Below are 17,195 nucleotides of genomic sequence, written 5' to 3' on the forward strand. Positions count from 1 at the left end.
TCATCACTGTGATAATTCCACATAACACTATTGCCAAGTTTCATTACCTTCCTGAAAGAATGAATCTGGAATTACTTCAAGAATGCAGTTACAACAGAATAATAAAATCCAGGTCTCTGGTCTTTCTGAAATTATTAAAAATAAAGTCTTGTCTGTCAGCCCAACAGAAAATTTTAAGCTTCTCAACAATATTTAGACGGACTCTTTTCTTGACTATATTCAAATGTAACTGGCTGCCTGAGGAGCTGGACCTCAGAGAGTGGACATGTTGGGTGGAGAACCTACGCCAGGACGCGAGATGGCGCTGCGCACTTCGCCGGTTTGTCGAGTAACTTCGAAGGAACGACTTCAAAACTGTGCTTTCGTTTCCGGGTGAAGTTCCCCATGCTGGTGAAACTGACTTACAGTAAAACGTTGATTTCCAGACGTTTCTGTAATTGCTGATACGATTTGATTTCATAAACGTATCGGACGTTTACAGAACACAACAACTCTAGCAGTATCTCGTCTGGATCTTTAACAATAAAGTAAGTAAAACAAGCCTGATGTACATTAGCATGATAGTCGTGCATGCGGTAAGACTCATTCAGACTGTCTCAGCTCTCTCACTAGCCGGATAACCAGGTGATGATGTAATATATTAACTATGATATTGAACAGTTATGACCCTATTATAAACCCTATTTAATCAAAGGTGAATTGTCAATATCTAAATGCGTTGCCCCTTCATATATACACATAATATATTGTGGGCAGGCAAGCACGAAGCAGACCAGACGGTTCTTAAATGGATTAATATGTATATTGTCAAACGAGTTGGCAAGATAATTGGTTACTTCACTAGTTTAATCTCTTATTTGTTGTATCGCAGGTTCAGGATGCCCGGCCTCAGCTGCAGGTTCTACCAGCACCGGTTCCCAGAGGTGGAGGACGTGGTGATGGTGAACGTGAGGTCCATCGCCGAGATGGGCGCATATGTCAGCCTGCTGGAGTACAACAACATCGAGGGCATGATCCTGCTGAGCGAGCTGTCCCGCAGACGCATCCGCTCCATCAACAAACTCATCAGAATCGGACGCAACGAGTGTGTGGTGGTTATTCGTGTAGACAAGGAGAAAGGTGGGTTTTTTAAAAACTCATCCCTAGTCTTATCCCTAGTTAAAACATGACCGATCTGTGATGATTCTGTGCGTCCTGATGTTGTACGTTAGTTCTTTACTGCCTAAACAGTTTAATCCACACCTAATCCCATAGGTTACATTGATTTATCTAAAAGAAGAGTATCACCAGAAGAAGCTATAAAGTGTGAGGACAAATTCACCAAATCTAAAACCGTAAGTGAATCAAAGTGTTGTGGCAATGAAGGACTCAACATAAAATGTTTGCCATTGTAGAAAAGTTTCTTAGTGGATGTGTTTGTTTCGCAGGTTTACAGCATCCTGAGACATGTGGCTGAGGTTCTAGAGTATACCAAAGACGAGCAGCTGGAGAGCCTGTACCAGCGTACTGCCTGGGTGTTTGATGAGAAGTACAAGAGGCCTGGATACGGCGCTTATGACGTCTTCAAGCAGGCAGTGGCGTAAGCATTATACTCTTTAGTCAGTTTGTTAATCTGTTGGCAGCATTTATTAGTTTGAATCAGGGTATCCTGTATTTGTGAATGCTTGCAGGGATCCATCCATTTTAGATGACCTAGATTTGACAGAGGAGGAAAGAAAGGTTTTGATCGACAACATCAACAGACGACTCACCCCACAAGCAGTCAAAATCAGAGCAGGTGACTTCCTGTGCACTTTAATGATTGAAACTTTTGGGTGGTATATAGTTTCATGAATAATTCACAAGAATCATTAATGAATGTGCTAATGTGCAGACATTGAGGTTGCTTGTTACGGCTACGAGGGCATCGATGCAGTCAAAGAGGCTTTGCGAGCCGGTTTGGGCTGTTCAACTGAGGCGATGCCTATCAAGGTTCATTCCTGACACATCACGCTAGTTATTTAGCAATTGGTTTGAACGAATTATGAAACTGATTTTGTATATTTATTACATGATGACAACATTGCTTGTTGCAGATCAATCTGATTGCCCCTCCTCGTTATGTAATGACAACCACCACCTTGGAGCGCACAGAAGGACTGTCTGTGCTCAACCAGGCCATGGCAGCCATTAAAGAGAAGATCGAGGAGAAGAGGGGTGTCTTTAACATTCAGATGGAGGTGAGAGTCGGCTGGGGAGTGTCATAACTATTTGCTGGGCTTTTTTTGTTCAGTTTACTGCATAAATGACTGGTGAGTGGCTCAATTGTTCAGAAATCTGCAGTTTCACTGATTGTTTTTTTCAGTAATTTTAGGTAAAGATACAGACATTTTCTTTAGACAGAAATGGTGGTAATCACGTAATGGAGAATGTAAATCTGGCTTTTGTCAGTAATAGTACAGTAATATTGTTATATATAAATCTGTGAATTTGTGGAAGAAAGTCCAGTCCAAATTTACTGGTGCTGTTTTTTTGTGCCGAGTGTCATTGTGTACGCCACTGTCATTTAGCCAAAGGTGGTGACAGAAACAGATGAAACAGAGCTGGCCCGGCAGCTGGAGAGGCTGGAAAGGGAGAATGCAGAAGTGGATGGAGATGACGATGCAGAGGAGATGGAGGCCAAGGCTGAGGACTAGAGGGAACGTGTCAAACAGACCAAGATTGCCAGGAATTGTCATCCAATTGAACAGTAACGTTTTATCATGCCACAAAGACTGAGAAAGGCCTGACTAAAACTGAGGAAATGGATATGTCTCAGGGGGAGGAATGATGGCAGCCTTCATACTGCCTATAACGACAGCTTTGGACCTACTGGTGAACTTTTGCTCCAATGCACTGTTCTTTCTGTCCTTCATGACAAATGGAGATGGATATTCACGGACCTCTGCAGATGTTTTAATTTCCAAGAAAGCATTAATACCATGTCAAGTGTTTTAATGCAAATGCATTAGTAATTAGGGATGTTATTTTACAACTGTTGGTAATTTCAGTGGCCTTGCTCTCTTTCCCAACTCAACAAAGGTGAGCTGCCCTTTCTCAGGAGCCTCTTTTATGAGGATTGTGCTGGGGTTCTTGAACCTAAAAGAACATCCAGTTTGGATCTCAATGGCTTTTTGCTTATGACCAAGTCAGGTCTCCCTCTTTTCTTCTGGTATGTATCTGACGTTTTCCTTGAAGACTAAACAGCATAGTACTGCATCTAATCAGACCCCTTTCAGATTTGTTTGGGTTCAATTTATATACCAACACAATGATTCATACAGCTGATTACATGCCAGTAGTGTGTCCAAACCTGTGAATGTCAGGTAAAGAAGTAAATGTCAGTGCTCATAGTTCATTTGCTTAGCTCACACATAATAAAATGAGTTTGAAATAATAAAAAATAGTGTATTGTTATTTGTTCACATTAAGTATATTTTCACTGTCAAAGTTACAACACTCAGGTGTCACAATTTCTTAATGAAACTTCATGAAACACTTTCTAGATTAATTCCAACCTGTGGACACCTGTTGCCCTGCATTCTGTATTAGTTATCTTGCCCACAGCCAAGTTCTGGGTACAGGAGTTGGGTTAGAATACTTTTGAATGGATTAACACTTTCCAGCCAGCAGGGACACTGACAAATGTAAAAACTCCAGTAGCACTGCTGGGCCACCTTAACCCTTGCAATCATGCCACTACCTTGTCAGTTATTAAAATTAAAATGAAGCTGTGGCATTGACAAAATGCATGGCAATAGACAAAATTGTAATTATACATAAAAAGGTGTGTCCAATTTAACACAATTTAACTGCCATCCTTTCTCTTGAGATCTTAAACGAGTGTAATTGCAATGTATCCTAAAGTCTTTTTAAGCTTACAGACTGGCTTGTGGGTGTAGTGTTGAACTAGCTCACTACTGAATTTTCTAAAGGACGTTTGACTACTTTTACAGAATTTTAATACATTTTATTTATTTTATTTTAGGAAATTATTACTAAATGAAACATGTAAGGCATTGCACTCTAAGCAGTCACCTAATGTTACTTGTACGGTGATCTCTTGCGTTTGTTGAATCGCTGACCCAGTGTTGCCAACTTATAGCGACTATAGTTGCTATATTTACTTTACTGGGATTTCTGTACTTCTCTTCCTCTCGGACATTTCAATTAGGGGTGCAGGAAAAAATCGATTCGAGCTCGAATCTCGTTTCTAACATTGAACGATTCAGAATCGATTCTCATTTTCAAAAAAATCTATTTTTTTTTCGGGTGCGGGTGTGCCTTCTCAGCCACCGTAGTGCTAGGCAAAACAAGGAAACAGCTTTGACTAAGCCCAGGTAAGAATGGGCTTGATCATTTGCACATGCATAAAGACGCTACAGATGATATTCGGGAGTTACTGTTCATTGAGCACTCTAGTTTTGTCCTAACTAGATATTTAGACATAATACTGCTGTAATTCTGCGAAGTCATGGTCCAAGGTGAATTTCGGTATAGCCAGTGTGTATTTTATTTGAATGAATGAATGTTCAACTTATATAGCGCCTTTCTAGATACTCAAGGTCGCTTTACAATTTTAACACGGGTCACCCTTGAGCCACTGTGTTTTTGGACATAGATAATGCCGTGCCGTTTGCTGTGATGGATAATTAAAGTCTAGCACTTATTTATGCATAGAAATGTAAATCGACAATATAATCTGTAGCGTCTTTATGCGGATAAACGAGGGGAGTCGGACTTCGCCACAACACCGGCTGAAAGCCAAATCTGTTGCACGTGAATTGCTACAGGCACCGTTCAGAAACGGTAAAGGTTTTATCAACATATTGCAATAATGTAAACACACAAAGGTAAATCCAAGACAACATGTCTTATTTTGAGAAGGGAGAGTCAGTGACACATAAAAACACTGGCTGTATAGTTTAATCACATTTGTACTGCATCTTTTTCTGCCATGTTAAGATGTTGTCCATCACTTCTGCAGGAGATGCTCCATGTTCTGGTTGATAAATGAAAAGCCAGCAAAGGTATTCCAGTTCATGAAGTAAAACAAATTCTTCTTACACTTAGACAGGAGGGGCTTCTCATTTTAAAACGCCAGGTCAAAGTTTCTACAGTCATTGGGTGATGTCTGTGGTTGGAGGAGAATGGAAGCAAATCACACGATGAACAGAGGCTGCATTTCAGTATCTGTATTTTTGCAATTTGCTCTATGAGCATACAGTATGAAAAGTAAAAAAAAAAAAACAGGAATGAGAGAGGACTGTAAGAAATGGAAAAAGATGGAAAGAAAGCTCATACCACGTTTGGCTTGTAAGGGGGTTCGATTTCTCTCCTCTCCAGAGCAGACCAATTAACGGTCTCGAAGAATGACTGACCTCTGATGTTACCCACAAAAGCCAGTCTATCAGAAGGGTCTCGAATAAACAGCTTTGTTCATGGAAGAAAACCAAAAGCAAGAATATTATTCATAATAGAAATATCTCAGTGTGTTTCCTTTCTAAGTGCATAATAGCAGAACTCTATTCATGTCTTGGTTGTGAAGTATTACTATTATTATTATTACTATTATTAATGTGTCATCAGGTGTGATTTTGTGCATGCTTACTCGCAATAGCATTTGTCTGGCATTCCTTGTCATCCAGTGAGGGAAGTCAGGTATGTCTATAAGGATGGATGCAAAAAGCTCATCTTCGTCATCACCATCGAATGGAGGCAGACCAACCAGCATCACATACACAAGCACACCAAATGACCACCAGTCCACTGAAAATGAATACGGCTTATACAGAAGGATCTACACACACACACACACACATACACACACATTCACATTCAGGGCATACTGAATTACATTGACATTGCTACAGGTGAGAACATTCAATGTCAAATTAATTTGATGCCATCTCATACCTCAGGGGCCATGTAGTAGTGTCCCACAGCAGGTTGTGGCAAGATTGCCTCCAAAAACATTCTCTTTACACAGGCCAAAATCAGCTATCTTTACGTGACCCTCTCCATCTAGCATCACGTTGTCCAACTTGAGATCCCTAATGCAGGAGAGAATTACAAAAATGTGGCAAAAATGTGGTTTAGTAGACAAGAACAGTAAAGGTGAAAGTACAGAATGTCAATTTAGCTTTGTTTGTGTGTGTAACCTGTGGATGATGCCTTTTCCATGAAGGAACTGCAGTCCACACACAATTTCAGCTGCATAGAATCTGGAAGGAAGAAAAAAACCAGGAGCCATCAGACCAGACTATAATTACACACACCTACGTTTATATTTATATAAGGCATACAAAAAACATCATTGTGTGTGTGTGTGTGTGTGTGTGTGTTGCCTCACGTGGCTCTGTTGAGGTCAAAGCGTCCTTTCACCTTCATGTGGAAGTTCAGATCACCTCCGTTCAGATACTCCATCACAAAGAACAAGATGGACTCTACATCATCTTTCTTCCACACCTTGTTTTTCTTCAAGGCTTTCACGGCAAACCAAGCCTCACTGCCCTTAAGTTCTGCCAGAAAAACCTGAGCAGGGACCAACGGAGAGAAATAGACAAACAGACCAGAGTGAAAGCAACACACACACACACGCCACACACACGCCACACACACAAATGAAATATGAAGATTTGATGGAATAGTGCTTGTTTGGTCTATTCAGGAGATAGTATTTAACAATAGAAGGGCAAAAGGACAGACATGTAAAAATGATAAGTGAATAGTCAGGAGAAGTGAAGAGAGACACAGAGTCAGTGCGTGTGTGGAGGACGCGGGAGCCACATGAAGAGGAAGAATCTACATTGCCATAGCCTCCCTTGCCCAGTACTTTGTGGAAGGTGAAGTGCTCGAGAGTGATGCTTGTCTGGTGGCTGATCCGGGACCGGGGGTGAGAACTCGAACCCTCACCCTGAGAACTTTTTTTCAAATATGTTTCTATAAAGATTTTTTAAATCATACATTAATTACATATTACATGATAATAACAAGTGAATGTTTCTCATCTTAATTGTGTTAATGTAAGCTTATGTTACGCCGAGCTGCTCCATACCCACACCACCACTCAGTGCCTCAGGTCAGCTGAGGGGCCGAGGTCAAAGCGTAAGCTCAGAGGGGATAGAGCTTTTTCCATTGCTGCTCCTAGATTATGAAACAACCTACCACTGCATGTTGGACAATCCCCTTCACTGCCCATTTTTAAAACAAGTCTTAAAACTCACTTTAATTAATTGGCTTTAAACACAGCATGAGACTTTGTATATTTTTAGTTTTTACTGTTTTAGTTTATTTCTTTGATTTGTTCTATTGATTCCTTTTACCGCTTTAGTTAATATTGTTTTATCCATTTTTTGTTATTATTTGTTTTATGTCTAATGTTCTATTCTTATGTACAACACTTTGTTTCGGCTGCCGTTCTTAAAGTGCTCTATAAATAAAGTTGAGTTGAGTTATATGAAAATAACTATTGAACATGTTGATATCAGCAGATTACAATATGTTATCAGCTTGAGATTCTGTAGGAATGTGCCTTGGTCATCTAGAGATTTTTTCAACAAGTCCTAATTATATATTACATTGTAATAACAGGTGAATATTTTTCAGCTGAACTGTGTTAAAAGCATGTCTTGGATTGATATTAAAAGCTATTGAACAGCTTGATGTCATCAAATTAGCAAATGAGTTATAAGAAAGGGATTTTTTATGAAAATGACTTGCTCACCTAGAGGTTGGCTACAAGAGACCTCAATCTCATCATGGAGAACGTCGAGGTGATCCTCACAGGCCTCGTCCAAAGCACTTTTATTCAAAGAGACCTCAATCTGATCAAGGACAACGGGGAGGTCCTCCTCACAGGTGTAATAGCGGGAGATGTAGGAGACGGAATCTCCCGCGGATGTTTTATGATGGCGGACCCAAGCGCCTCGTCCGTGCACTGAATGCTCGCACACACCTGAGGAACAGCACGCCTTTCGCTCTTGGCCACGCCTCATTCCCCGCCCCCACACAGAGGGTAAAACCGGAGCAAAGAAAAGAGAGAAGCGCAAAAAAAAATTATGAACGTAAAATGCGAGACGCAAAGAAAAGCAGTGACGCGCAAACAAAAGAAAGAAACGCAAAAGGGAGAAAGTATTGCAAAAAAAAGCAGCAACATAAAATGTGAAACGCAAAGAAAAGAAAGAAACGCAAAAGAGGGAAAGTATTGCAGAAACAAATTAGGAACGTAAAATGCAAAATGCTAATCTTATATTTGCGATATTATTATTTTTTCGTCACCATTAAAGACCCTAATTTGACTCCATAGTTTTGCACAACAACATTTTACTGTCATCAAAACATTTATATATTCACTTCTGCATGACAAGTATTTCAGCAGAAAACGCTGTACTTCGAGTTAGAATTTGCGCATGTGCAAGTTCTACTAATTAAACAGATAAAACGCTATAAGAATACTATTTTATAGACACATACACAAACACACACACACACACACCACAATTTAGTATTTAGACGAAAATTATAACGACAATAAAGCCCTATGTTTATAAATAGAGATTTTGAGATATTGATGCTACATTTGAGACCAGTTGTAATGCAGGAGTAATGTAATTCTTCTGATCAATAGAAGGAACTATAAGATCGTGTTATACGTTGTGTTCAACACTTCTACTGCCGTCGAAAGCGTGAATCCATTTTGTTCTTTGTTGAAGTGACATCCTGGAACTGTTTAAGGTAGTCTTTTTCTAACAGTATGTTGACATACAGCTGAAATCGGTAAATCATTTGTGTTTTTGGTTACCACATCGACCCAATATTACAATCAGGCTATATGCTACTGAGATGCCACTTTATTAAGGATAACTGTTGTACAGCTTTACAGCTTACTTATAGGCTAATAATCCATTTAATTAATCCATTAGATTTGTTGTTTTAGCAATGATATGGATAATGATATAATTACAAACAGAAAATACACTAAATGTGCACAAAATAATATTTTTTAAAATCTGAATATAAATGGCTTGTACAGGCAACAGTCATTATTGTAATGTGACCTCCCTCTGCCCTAAGCACAAAATAAAATGAACGGCAGCCTATTAGGTACAGCTACAGAACGGGTGAACCTAATAGAGTGTTCAGGGAGTATACTCAAGTGTCACAGAGTTTGAGGACATGTTTTTGTTTTCCTTTCAAATTCAAACTTGATGTGAATTATTCCCTCAGAGCCCATTCTGCAGTGGGCGATGGGAGAGGAGATGTCAGCCCAAGTGATAGCTTCTCATGCACAGCACATTGTTACGCTGAAGGTGGCTCCCAGTCCTTGTGCTGCTGATGTGACTTTGCTGGCCCCTGTCTTTGCCTCCAGCGCACACACAGGTGTGGACTGACAGAAACCTCCTCACACTCATGTGTGTTCATGGGCGTAATATGAGAATGTAAATCTTTCTCTGCAAGGGCTCTGTGTATGTCTTTGGCACCATGTTGAAATGTGAACTGTGAGCAGATTGATCCAGTGCTTATTTATAAAGCTACATTAGTGAAGTGCAGTATTTGTTTTGCAGGAGTCATTCTGGGCATCACAAGATCTGCCTTTACATCTGAGGCTCGATGGTTTAATGTAACCACATCACTTTGCAAGCTTGTTGATGGTGAAATTGCCCATACATCTCTGCTCAACTGCAGTTTATTTCAATTCCATTTAAATGTTTCAATAATTTCCTTCTTAAGTTGGACCATTTAGTGTACATGTAGATATTATCTAGCTGTCTCCTTATTGGGCCTTTTTCTTGTCTTCTGTGCTTTGCTCAGTGTCGCTGAATGTATCTGGCTGCCAGGGGATTTCAGTAGTGGACCTTAAGCTAACCAACTGTCACCTATTGCTCCTCACAAACAAAGGACTTTTCATTAGTCAGGATCTGCTGTCACCTGCCACAGGGCAGCTCAATGTATGCTTACTCACTACTGATTACTCACTACTCACACTATAATCTGATATGCTCCACTGTCGTTACTGTTCCAGTCTTTTGTTTCATCTCCAGAGGACATTGGATTGCACCTTTAATTCTCTAACTTTCTACTTCACAGTTCACTTTACTGTTTCTTCCTGTCCTTGCAGAGGTGAGTTACTTCTTATGGTATCTGTGCAGAAACGTAAGCTCTAATGTGCTCGTAAGCTGCGTTGAACTGTGTCTTTTCTACATCTTGCGCAGGTGGATTACTCTTCAGTCTGGGAGTCTGGGTTTGTTGGTTGCCAGGAGAACGGTACTTGTCTGACTGTATTGTGCCAAGTGTAAAGTTTGGTGGAGGGGGGATTATGGTGTGGGGTTGTTTTTCAGGAGCTGGGCTTGACCCCTTAGTTCCAGTGAAAAGAACTCTGAATGCTTCAGCATACCAAATCCTTTTAGACAATTCCATGTTCCCAACTTTGTGGGAACAGTTTGGAGCTGGCCCCTTCCTCTTCCAACATGACTGTGCACTAGTGCACAAAGCAAGGTCCACAAAGACAAGGATGGCAGAGTCTGGTGTGGATGGACTTGACTGACCTGCACAGAGTCCTGACCTCAACCTGATAGAATGCCTGAGAGCCAGGACTTCTCATCCAACATCAGTATGTGACTTCACAAATGCGCTTCAGGGACAGCCTTCCCAGAAGAGTTGGAGCTGTTCTAGCTGGAAAGGGTGGTCCAACGTCATATTGAATCCTATGGATTAGGAATGGGATGTCACTTAAGCTCATATGTGAGTCAAAGAAGGTGAGCGAATACTTTTGGCAATATACAGTGAGAAAAATTAACATCCTGCGACTTTGCAAGTTCTCCCACTTAGAAATCAAGGAATTTTACAGAATCATGGAAATTTTCATAAATTAATCTTAAAAAAAAAATCTGGAAATCACAATGTACCATATGATTTTTTAAATAATTAATATATTTTTTTACATTATGTCTCTCACAGTGGACATGCACCTAAGATGAAAATTTCACATTCACGTTACATTTTAACTTCTGGAATGAAGTTCTGGTGCCTTGCAACACAAAGAAAATTTCTAAACTTAGAAATATGTAAACTTTTATCTTATACGTATACAGCAACTGCTGTTCATTATAAATCCTAGTCTAAATCTACTTACTTAAAAGATCAGCCATGTTTTCACATATAAATGATTTCTCTGACACTGCGGTCATGCACTTTGGGAAACAACCTACGTTATATTTGTTATTTCTCAAGGGTTATTTTCTTAACATGTGTCTGTGTGTGTGTGTGTGTGTATGGTGTGTGCTTGTGTGTGTGTATACATACACAATGTTTGATATGTTGGTGCTTTCTCAGGTAAACTATAGGCCTCCAGCAGAACATGGTGTGCCGATTTCAACCTCTAGCAATATCTACAACGCTGATCCAAGACTTCTCCAGTATGTTCACACTATGTTCAGTATCTCCAAGGGCCGCACCTGACAACTGACCTTTATTCTTAGAAAATGTTGAAACTGGATTTAATTAAAGGTCAAAGTATGTAGTATGTAGTATGTAGGACATTATTTTTACTTTACCTCAGAACTCAGGTCACTACAAACAGTGTACAGGGAATGATTCTGTTAAAGAGTGTGGCTGCACTGATGCTCTAAGACTCTCCTCACTTGCTGTCCACTCTGACTGCAGACAGAGGGTAAGACTTAGATAGTACGCTCTTAAGGCTAAAGACTTGCACTCTTTCGCACAGTTACTCTCATTCTGACTCTCATTCCTTCTCTCTCACTGCAGGTGCGTCGCGTGACAGTCCCCATCATCAACATCAGACTGTTTTTGAGGCAGGCATATCAACCTGACCAGCTACTGCGTCCCCCTTTTTTAGTTACAGTAACAGAAGTCAACAATCGGACCAACTGGAAGGTCACAGGTGAGCTTTATATACACCACCTCTGGGTATACAGTGCCTTGTGAATGTATGCACCCCGTTGGAATCTTTCGTGTTTTGCTACCTCAACCTGGAATTAAAATGGATTATTTAAGGGTTTGTATAATTTCATTTACAGAACATGCCTACAACTTTGAATTTGAATTTCGTATTGTGAAGCAAACAAATTGGACAAAATAACAAAAAAACCCTAAAAGTCAGTACTTTGTAGGGCCATCTTTTGTGGCAATTACAGCTGCAAGTCGCTTTGGATAAGTCTCTTTGAGCTTGCCACATCTTGACACTGGGATTTTGCCCATTCCTCAAGGCAACATTTCAGATTCACCACAGATTCTAAATTGGATTAAGTTCTGGCCTTTGACTTGGCCATTCCAATACATTTACACATCTCCCCTTAAACCACATACATAAAACCACATACTGTTGCTGTAGAAGTATGTTTCAGGCCATTGTCCTGTTGGAAGATGAACCTCCATCCCAGTCTCAAATCACTGAGAGACTGAAACAGGTTTTGCTCAAGAATATCCCCAAATTTAACACCATCCATCTTCCCCTTTCCCAGTCCCTGCTGCTGAAAACATCCCACAGCACAGCTTTGACCGGTGGCTTTTCAGCAGTACAAAATTAACCAAATGGCGAGTCACACTGTCAGTAAGCGCTCACAGCTGATTGTGGTCACGCTGGTACTTTGCACCTCTCTTAACACCGTGGTAGGCAACACATAATGCAGTGTTCTTTACATCTGACAATAATGGATTTGATGGTGCTCAAGGAGATCCTCAGAGATTTGGACATTTTTTTATAATCCAACCCTGAATTGTACAACTTTGTGTCACATCACACAACCAACTGGACTCAAATACCCAGAATTCCTCACTCTCCCCAGCCCGAAGTGCCATAATAAGATCATCATCACCGGATTATTGATTTCACCTGCAAGTCTGTCCCTCTGTTATTTAAGCCCCTTTCCCTTTTCATTAGTTGCGAAGTATTGCCTCAGTTCTCATGTGTGCATACCAAGCGTTTCCACGGCTACAGTTCTGGTTCCGACTTCTGCTTGTGTCCTGGTATCTCGTTCCTAGCCTGCTCCCTCGGATTTGGTTGCCTGATACTCCTGCCTGTTCCCGGAGTTCTGTGTCATCAGGACTACTTTACGTTTCTGTGTACCTATTAAAAGACCTGTTGATCTGCACGCGTCTCTCCGACTTTGTATCGTTACACTTTGTTCCTGACTTATTTGGAGATCTCCTTGGTCTTCATTGTGTTATTTGGTTAGTGATGCCCCTTGCTTGATGGTGTTGCAGCCTCTGGGGTCTTTAAGAAAAGATGTATTTATACTGACAGATTATGCAATACAGATTGCACACAGGTGGATTTTATTTCACTAAGCATGTGACTTCTAAAGGTAATTGGTTGCAGCAGAACGTTTGAGGGGCTTCATAACAAACGGAGTTTGAGTTTTTATGTCCTAAAAATTGTGTGTGTGTGTGTGTGTGTGTGTGTGTTTGTGTGTGTGTGTGTGTGTGTGTGGGTGTGTGTGTGTGTGTGCGTGCGTGTGTGTTTGTGTGTGTGTGTGTGTGTGTGTGTGTGTGTGTGTGTGTGTGTGTGCGTGCGTGTGTGTTTGTGTGTGTGTGTGTGTGTGTGTGTGTGTGTGTGTGTGTGTGTGTGTGTGTGTGTGTGTGTGTGTGTGTGTGTGTGTGGGTGTGTGTGTGTGTGTGTGTGTGTGTGTGCGTGCGTGTGTGTGTGTAATACTTTCGCAAGGCACTGTAAATCATTTTAAAGAGCAATTCTACTTCAAACTAATATTGTTAATGTCCCAGGCAGCTTTTTCACAACAAGCAAGAAAAGGTGCCTGTTTATTATGAATTCAGACTTGTCATTACCCAGGTTGACATCAACGATTATTCAGGGAGCAGGAAACAGTAAAATAATGCAATACCATGACTGCATTTTATTATATAACTAAAAAAATGATCATAAAAACCTACTTAAACACATCACACAACTGGTAAAGGGAACAACTGTGTAGGAGTTTCTGCTATTTCTCCTCTTTGTCAGGTGGACTAAAGTATATAAACATAAAGCACTCGGCTGTAAAAAGGCCATCTTTTAGTTTCTAATAATTTCTTAGTAACAAGCTAGTATGGATAGGACGAGAGACCACGTAAACAGCAGACTCAATCAGACGTTGTATAACCCTGAGAGACTGCAGATCAGTTGCTATGTAAGATTCTTATTATGATTATTATGCTTATTCTTATTATATTCATAACCAATAATTGTGAACATGTGGTGTTTCTGGTCTGTCCTACTTGCTGGAGTTTTTCTTATGTTGGATACGAGGTCTTGATCAGTGACCTTTGTGTTATGGGCTTAGGGCTTTGAGCTGTTTCACTTCCGGATCTCAGTCATCTCTGACATAGTCTCCTGTGACTTGGTGGAGGAGATTCAGGCAAGTATATTCAGCCAATATATTTTTAACATGTTAGTCTGCTAGGAAAATAATGATCCATTCTTAACTTCATCTATAGAATTAGATTTCTAATTTCTCAGTATAGCCAATGCAGTGTATACGGTTCCTAAGGCTAATTAATGGCTCCTTCCTTTTCCTCTTTAAACAGGTCTACATTGTTGATGATGCACTTGGCTTCCCAACTCAATACATCATAAATACCATGATGCCCATTGCTCTGAGCATTGTGCTGCTATGTTTATTGTTTCTCAAATACAATGGTGTCACACTGCCAACCAAACAGAACATTATTCGCTTCCTCCACAGACACCAATCAAGTAATTTATATCAAAATGAATAGAGACTGTAGGAGCTCACAATACATGGACTTCTTCAAAATGTTCAAAATCTTCTAAATGTGAACTATAAACAGACAAAATAAACAAGTACCCTTACATAATGTACAGCTTTTTATTGTTGACAGTTATGCAATAAACTGTTGTGCTGTCAGGTTTGCTACAATCATGAAACATGACGCATGAGCAAACCAAGTTCTATGTTTATAAACATCTAAACACGTTTATTTAAAAAATGACATAAACAGCGTGGATGGGTGCCCTTTAAGTTGTACAGGTTGTACAGATTGCTTAAATGGACGAATAAAGATGCAAGAGGGCTTTCCTGACAGCAAGCGGCAGCAGCGCGCAAAATGAATATAGGGCGCAACACGGGAGCAGCTCGTCCCCCCCCCCCCCCCCCCCCGCCGGCGTGAAGCGCAGCCAGGGCTTGTGGCGAGGCACAGCAGTCAGCCATGTTGTTTGTGTGACAGCACTTTCTGCAACAGGTTGCCAGCGTTGAAGAGGGGAAAAAAGGGCAGAATTTACCACAGTAATAGTCAGCAGTCTAGTTCGTAGTTTGACTTACATGAGAAGACTGAAAGAGGATATTTATATCTGCGTCGGATTATGCACAACCCATGATGACAGTTTCTCATGTGTTGTGTAATGTAAGTAGCAGCTGTTTTACAATGGTCAAATATTGTAGCTAGCTTTTAAGGATGACCGCTAACGTTATTATTGTTCCCGATATCTAAAAGGTTACACAGGTCCGTGTGTTGGATTTGGTTACACTAACTTTACTGAATTTCGAACACTCAAAGAGTGTATTCGACGGAAATTGGTGCTCAATTGAAGCAGCTAGCGAAATAAAGTTATTACCGCGGGTTTGTGTCGGTTAAATTTAAAACGAAGTGTGTGTTAAAGTGTTATTTCCTAATATCTTCATAATGAGGAAAAAAGGTCTCCATAGATGCTTTTACAAACCTGCTGAGCAAGTTGTAAACTAGTATTTCAGCTTGGAGCTACACAGTAGACATGACAGGCTGTCACGTCATCGAAATTGTTGCTGGCGATTTCAAAATAGAACGTTTGTAATTTTAACATATAGACGTCATATGGAACAAGAGAAAACACCACATCAAATCAGTAGCGTGGTCTGTTCCGGATGTGCTCTTGTTCTGATGCCCTGTTTATTAGAGGCTAATTGAATGACGTATTGTCTTAGAGTCTGGTGAAAATCCAGAGGTATACAATGAATACTTGTTTTCACAGTATATGTGAGCTTTTCTATGCTGCACAGTGCATTATAGCTCATTCTACTGAGCACGTGCCTATTTCAACTTGTGTTCTCACACATGAAGGCTCAGATTTCTTTAAATAAAAAGCACTAAAGTAGCAAATTGCCTTTCGGGCTTAAAATTCACACTTGACATATTGTAAATATCAGAATTAGGATGCAGGTTGACCAGGAAGATTCACAGTATGTTGAGCTTGCTTGATCACATGCTAGTCTTTGCTACAAAACACAGCACTCTTATATTAGTCAGAATTTAATTGCTTTTCATTAATAAAAAATTATTTATATGTGGAGCTTTAGACCATCTTTATTTTGGCTGATTAGTTATGCATTCATATCTCTTTGTATCAACTGAAAAAGGGTTTATATATTTCTTTAACTTTCTTTTGTAAATCCAGCACTGTGGTTGTATTTTGGTGTGTTTTGAGTCATTTTCTTAGGTAGTAATGTTAGATCTAGTTCTAGTTTTTGGTTTTGCACTGCCACTCTCTTAACCTTGTAGCCACTCAACAGTCAATATATGAAAGTTAAACCAACACTAATCCTATAAAAAATAATTTCTTGACCCTGGGAGGGACAGGAAACAGACAGGGACAGACAGGGACAGAAACAGACAGGGACAGAAACAGACAGGGACAGACCCTGGGAGGGACAGGAAACAGGAGGTTATCGGTGTAACTTATGTGATTAGCCTTGATTTCAGAGCATATGCATGTTTTCACTGTAATTAGTCTGTCACTCTGAGGTGAAATGATCTTACAAGTTAAATCATGTCATTTCATATTAGTAACATATAAGTATGTATCCAACCTAATGGAGAATCATTAGAATCTAGTTTTGACTAGAATCTGTAGTTTGCCTCACACCTGTCATGTACATCAGTCCTCACTGCTGGCACTATAACAGGCCTGCAGACTAAATACAGCAGAAAATGACTTACAAGGCACATGTTTTAGCAGCATTTTTAAAGGTTCTTTTCTTTTGAATTAACCTGCAAAGTAAGATAGTGTACCAAATATAGCTGAAGTGTCATTCAAGCCATGTTCTATGTATGTAGCTCCTGGATCCCTTCACCCACATAATCCCAAAGTTTTTGGTAGGAGTCCAACGACATTGTTCAGGAGTCTTTCTGCTTCCTGTTTCATGTCTGCCTTCCTCCCGTTTCATTTC

The 17,195-nt window shown here is 40.2% G+C and overlaps 2 protein-coding genes and 1 long non-coding RNA gene across 4 annotated transcripts in view; 2 read left to right on the forward strand and 1 right to left on the reverse strand.

Annotated features, from left to right (window-relative positions):
• Nucleotides 1-350: 350 nt before the first annotated feature.
• Nucleotides 351-3,411, forward strand: eif2s1a (eukaryotic translation initiation factor 2, subunit 1 alpha a). Its single transcript, XM_076978808.1, has 8 exons — nucleotides 351-527; nucleotides 872-1,119; nucleotides 1,255-1,334; nucleotides 1,428-1,579; nucleotides 1,671-1,777; nucleotides 1,874-1,971; nucleotides 2,076-2,219; nucleotides 2,550-3,411. Exons 2-8 carry the CDS (start codon nucleotides 879-881, stop codon nucleotides 2,673-2,675), a joined length of 948 nt encoding a protein of 315 aa, XP_076834923.1. The 5' UTR covers nucleotides 351-527; nucleotides 872-878; the 3' UTR covers nucleotides 2,676-3,411.
• Nucleotides 3,412-4,926: 1,515 nt separating this feature from the next.
• Nucleotides 4,927-7,962, reverse strand: LOC143480776 (uncharacterized). Its single transcript, XR_013121874.1, has 7 exons — nucleotides 7,745-7,962; nucleotides 6,371-6,552; nucleotides 6,180-6,242; nucleotides 5,935-6,071; nucleotides 5,630-5,818; nucleotides 5,323-5,451; nucleotides 4,927-5,152 (listed from the first exon to the last, which is right to left on the reverse strand). It is a non-coding gene; the product is annotated as an uncharacterized LOC143480776 (long non-coding RNA).
• A 7,204-nt stretch (nucleotides 7,963-15,166) lies between these two features.
• The window catches only part of itsn2b (intersectin 2b), a 32,255-nt gene continuing 30,226 nt past the window's right edge, over nucleotides 15,167-17,195 (forward strand). For both annotated transcript variants that reach the window (XM_076978574.1, XM_076978573.1), the window contains exon 1: nucleotides 15,167-15,396. The gene's annotated coding sequence lies outside the window, so the exon portion shown is untranslated. The remainder of the gene's footprint in view (nucleotides 15,397-17,195) is intronic.

Source organism: Brachyhypopomus gauderio, chromosome 17 (assembly GCF_052324685.1).
Source record: "Brachyhypopomus gauderio isolate BG-103 chromosome 17, BGAUD_0.2, whole genome shotgun sequence".
Lineage (NCBI taxonomy): Eukaryota > Metazoa > Chordata > Actinopteri > Gymnotiformes > Hypopomidae > Brachyhypopomus > Brachyhypopomus gauderio.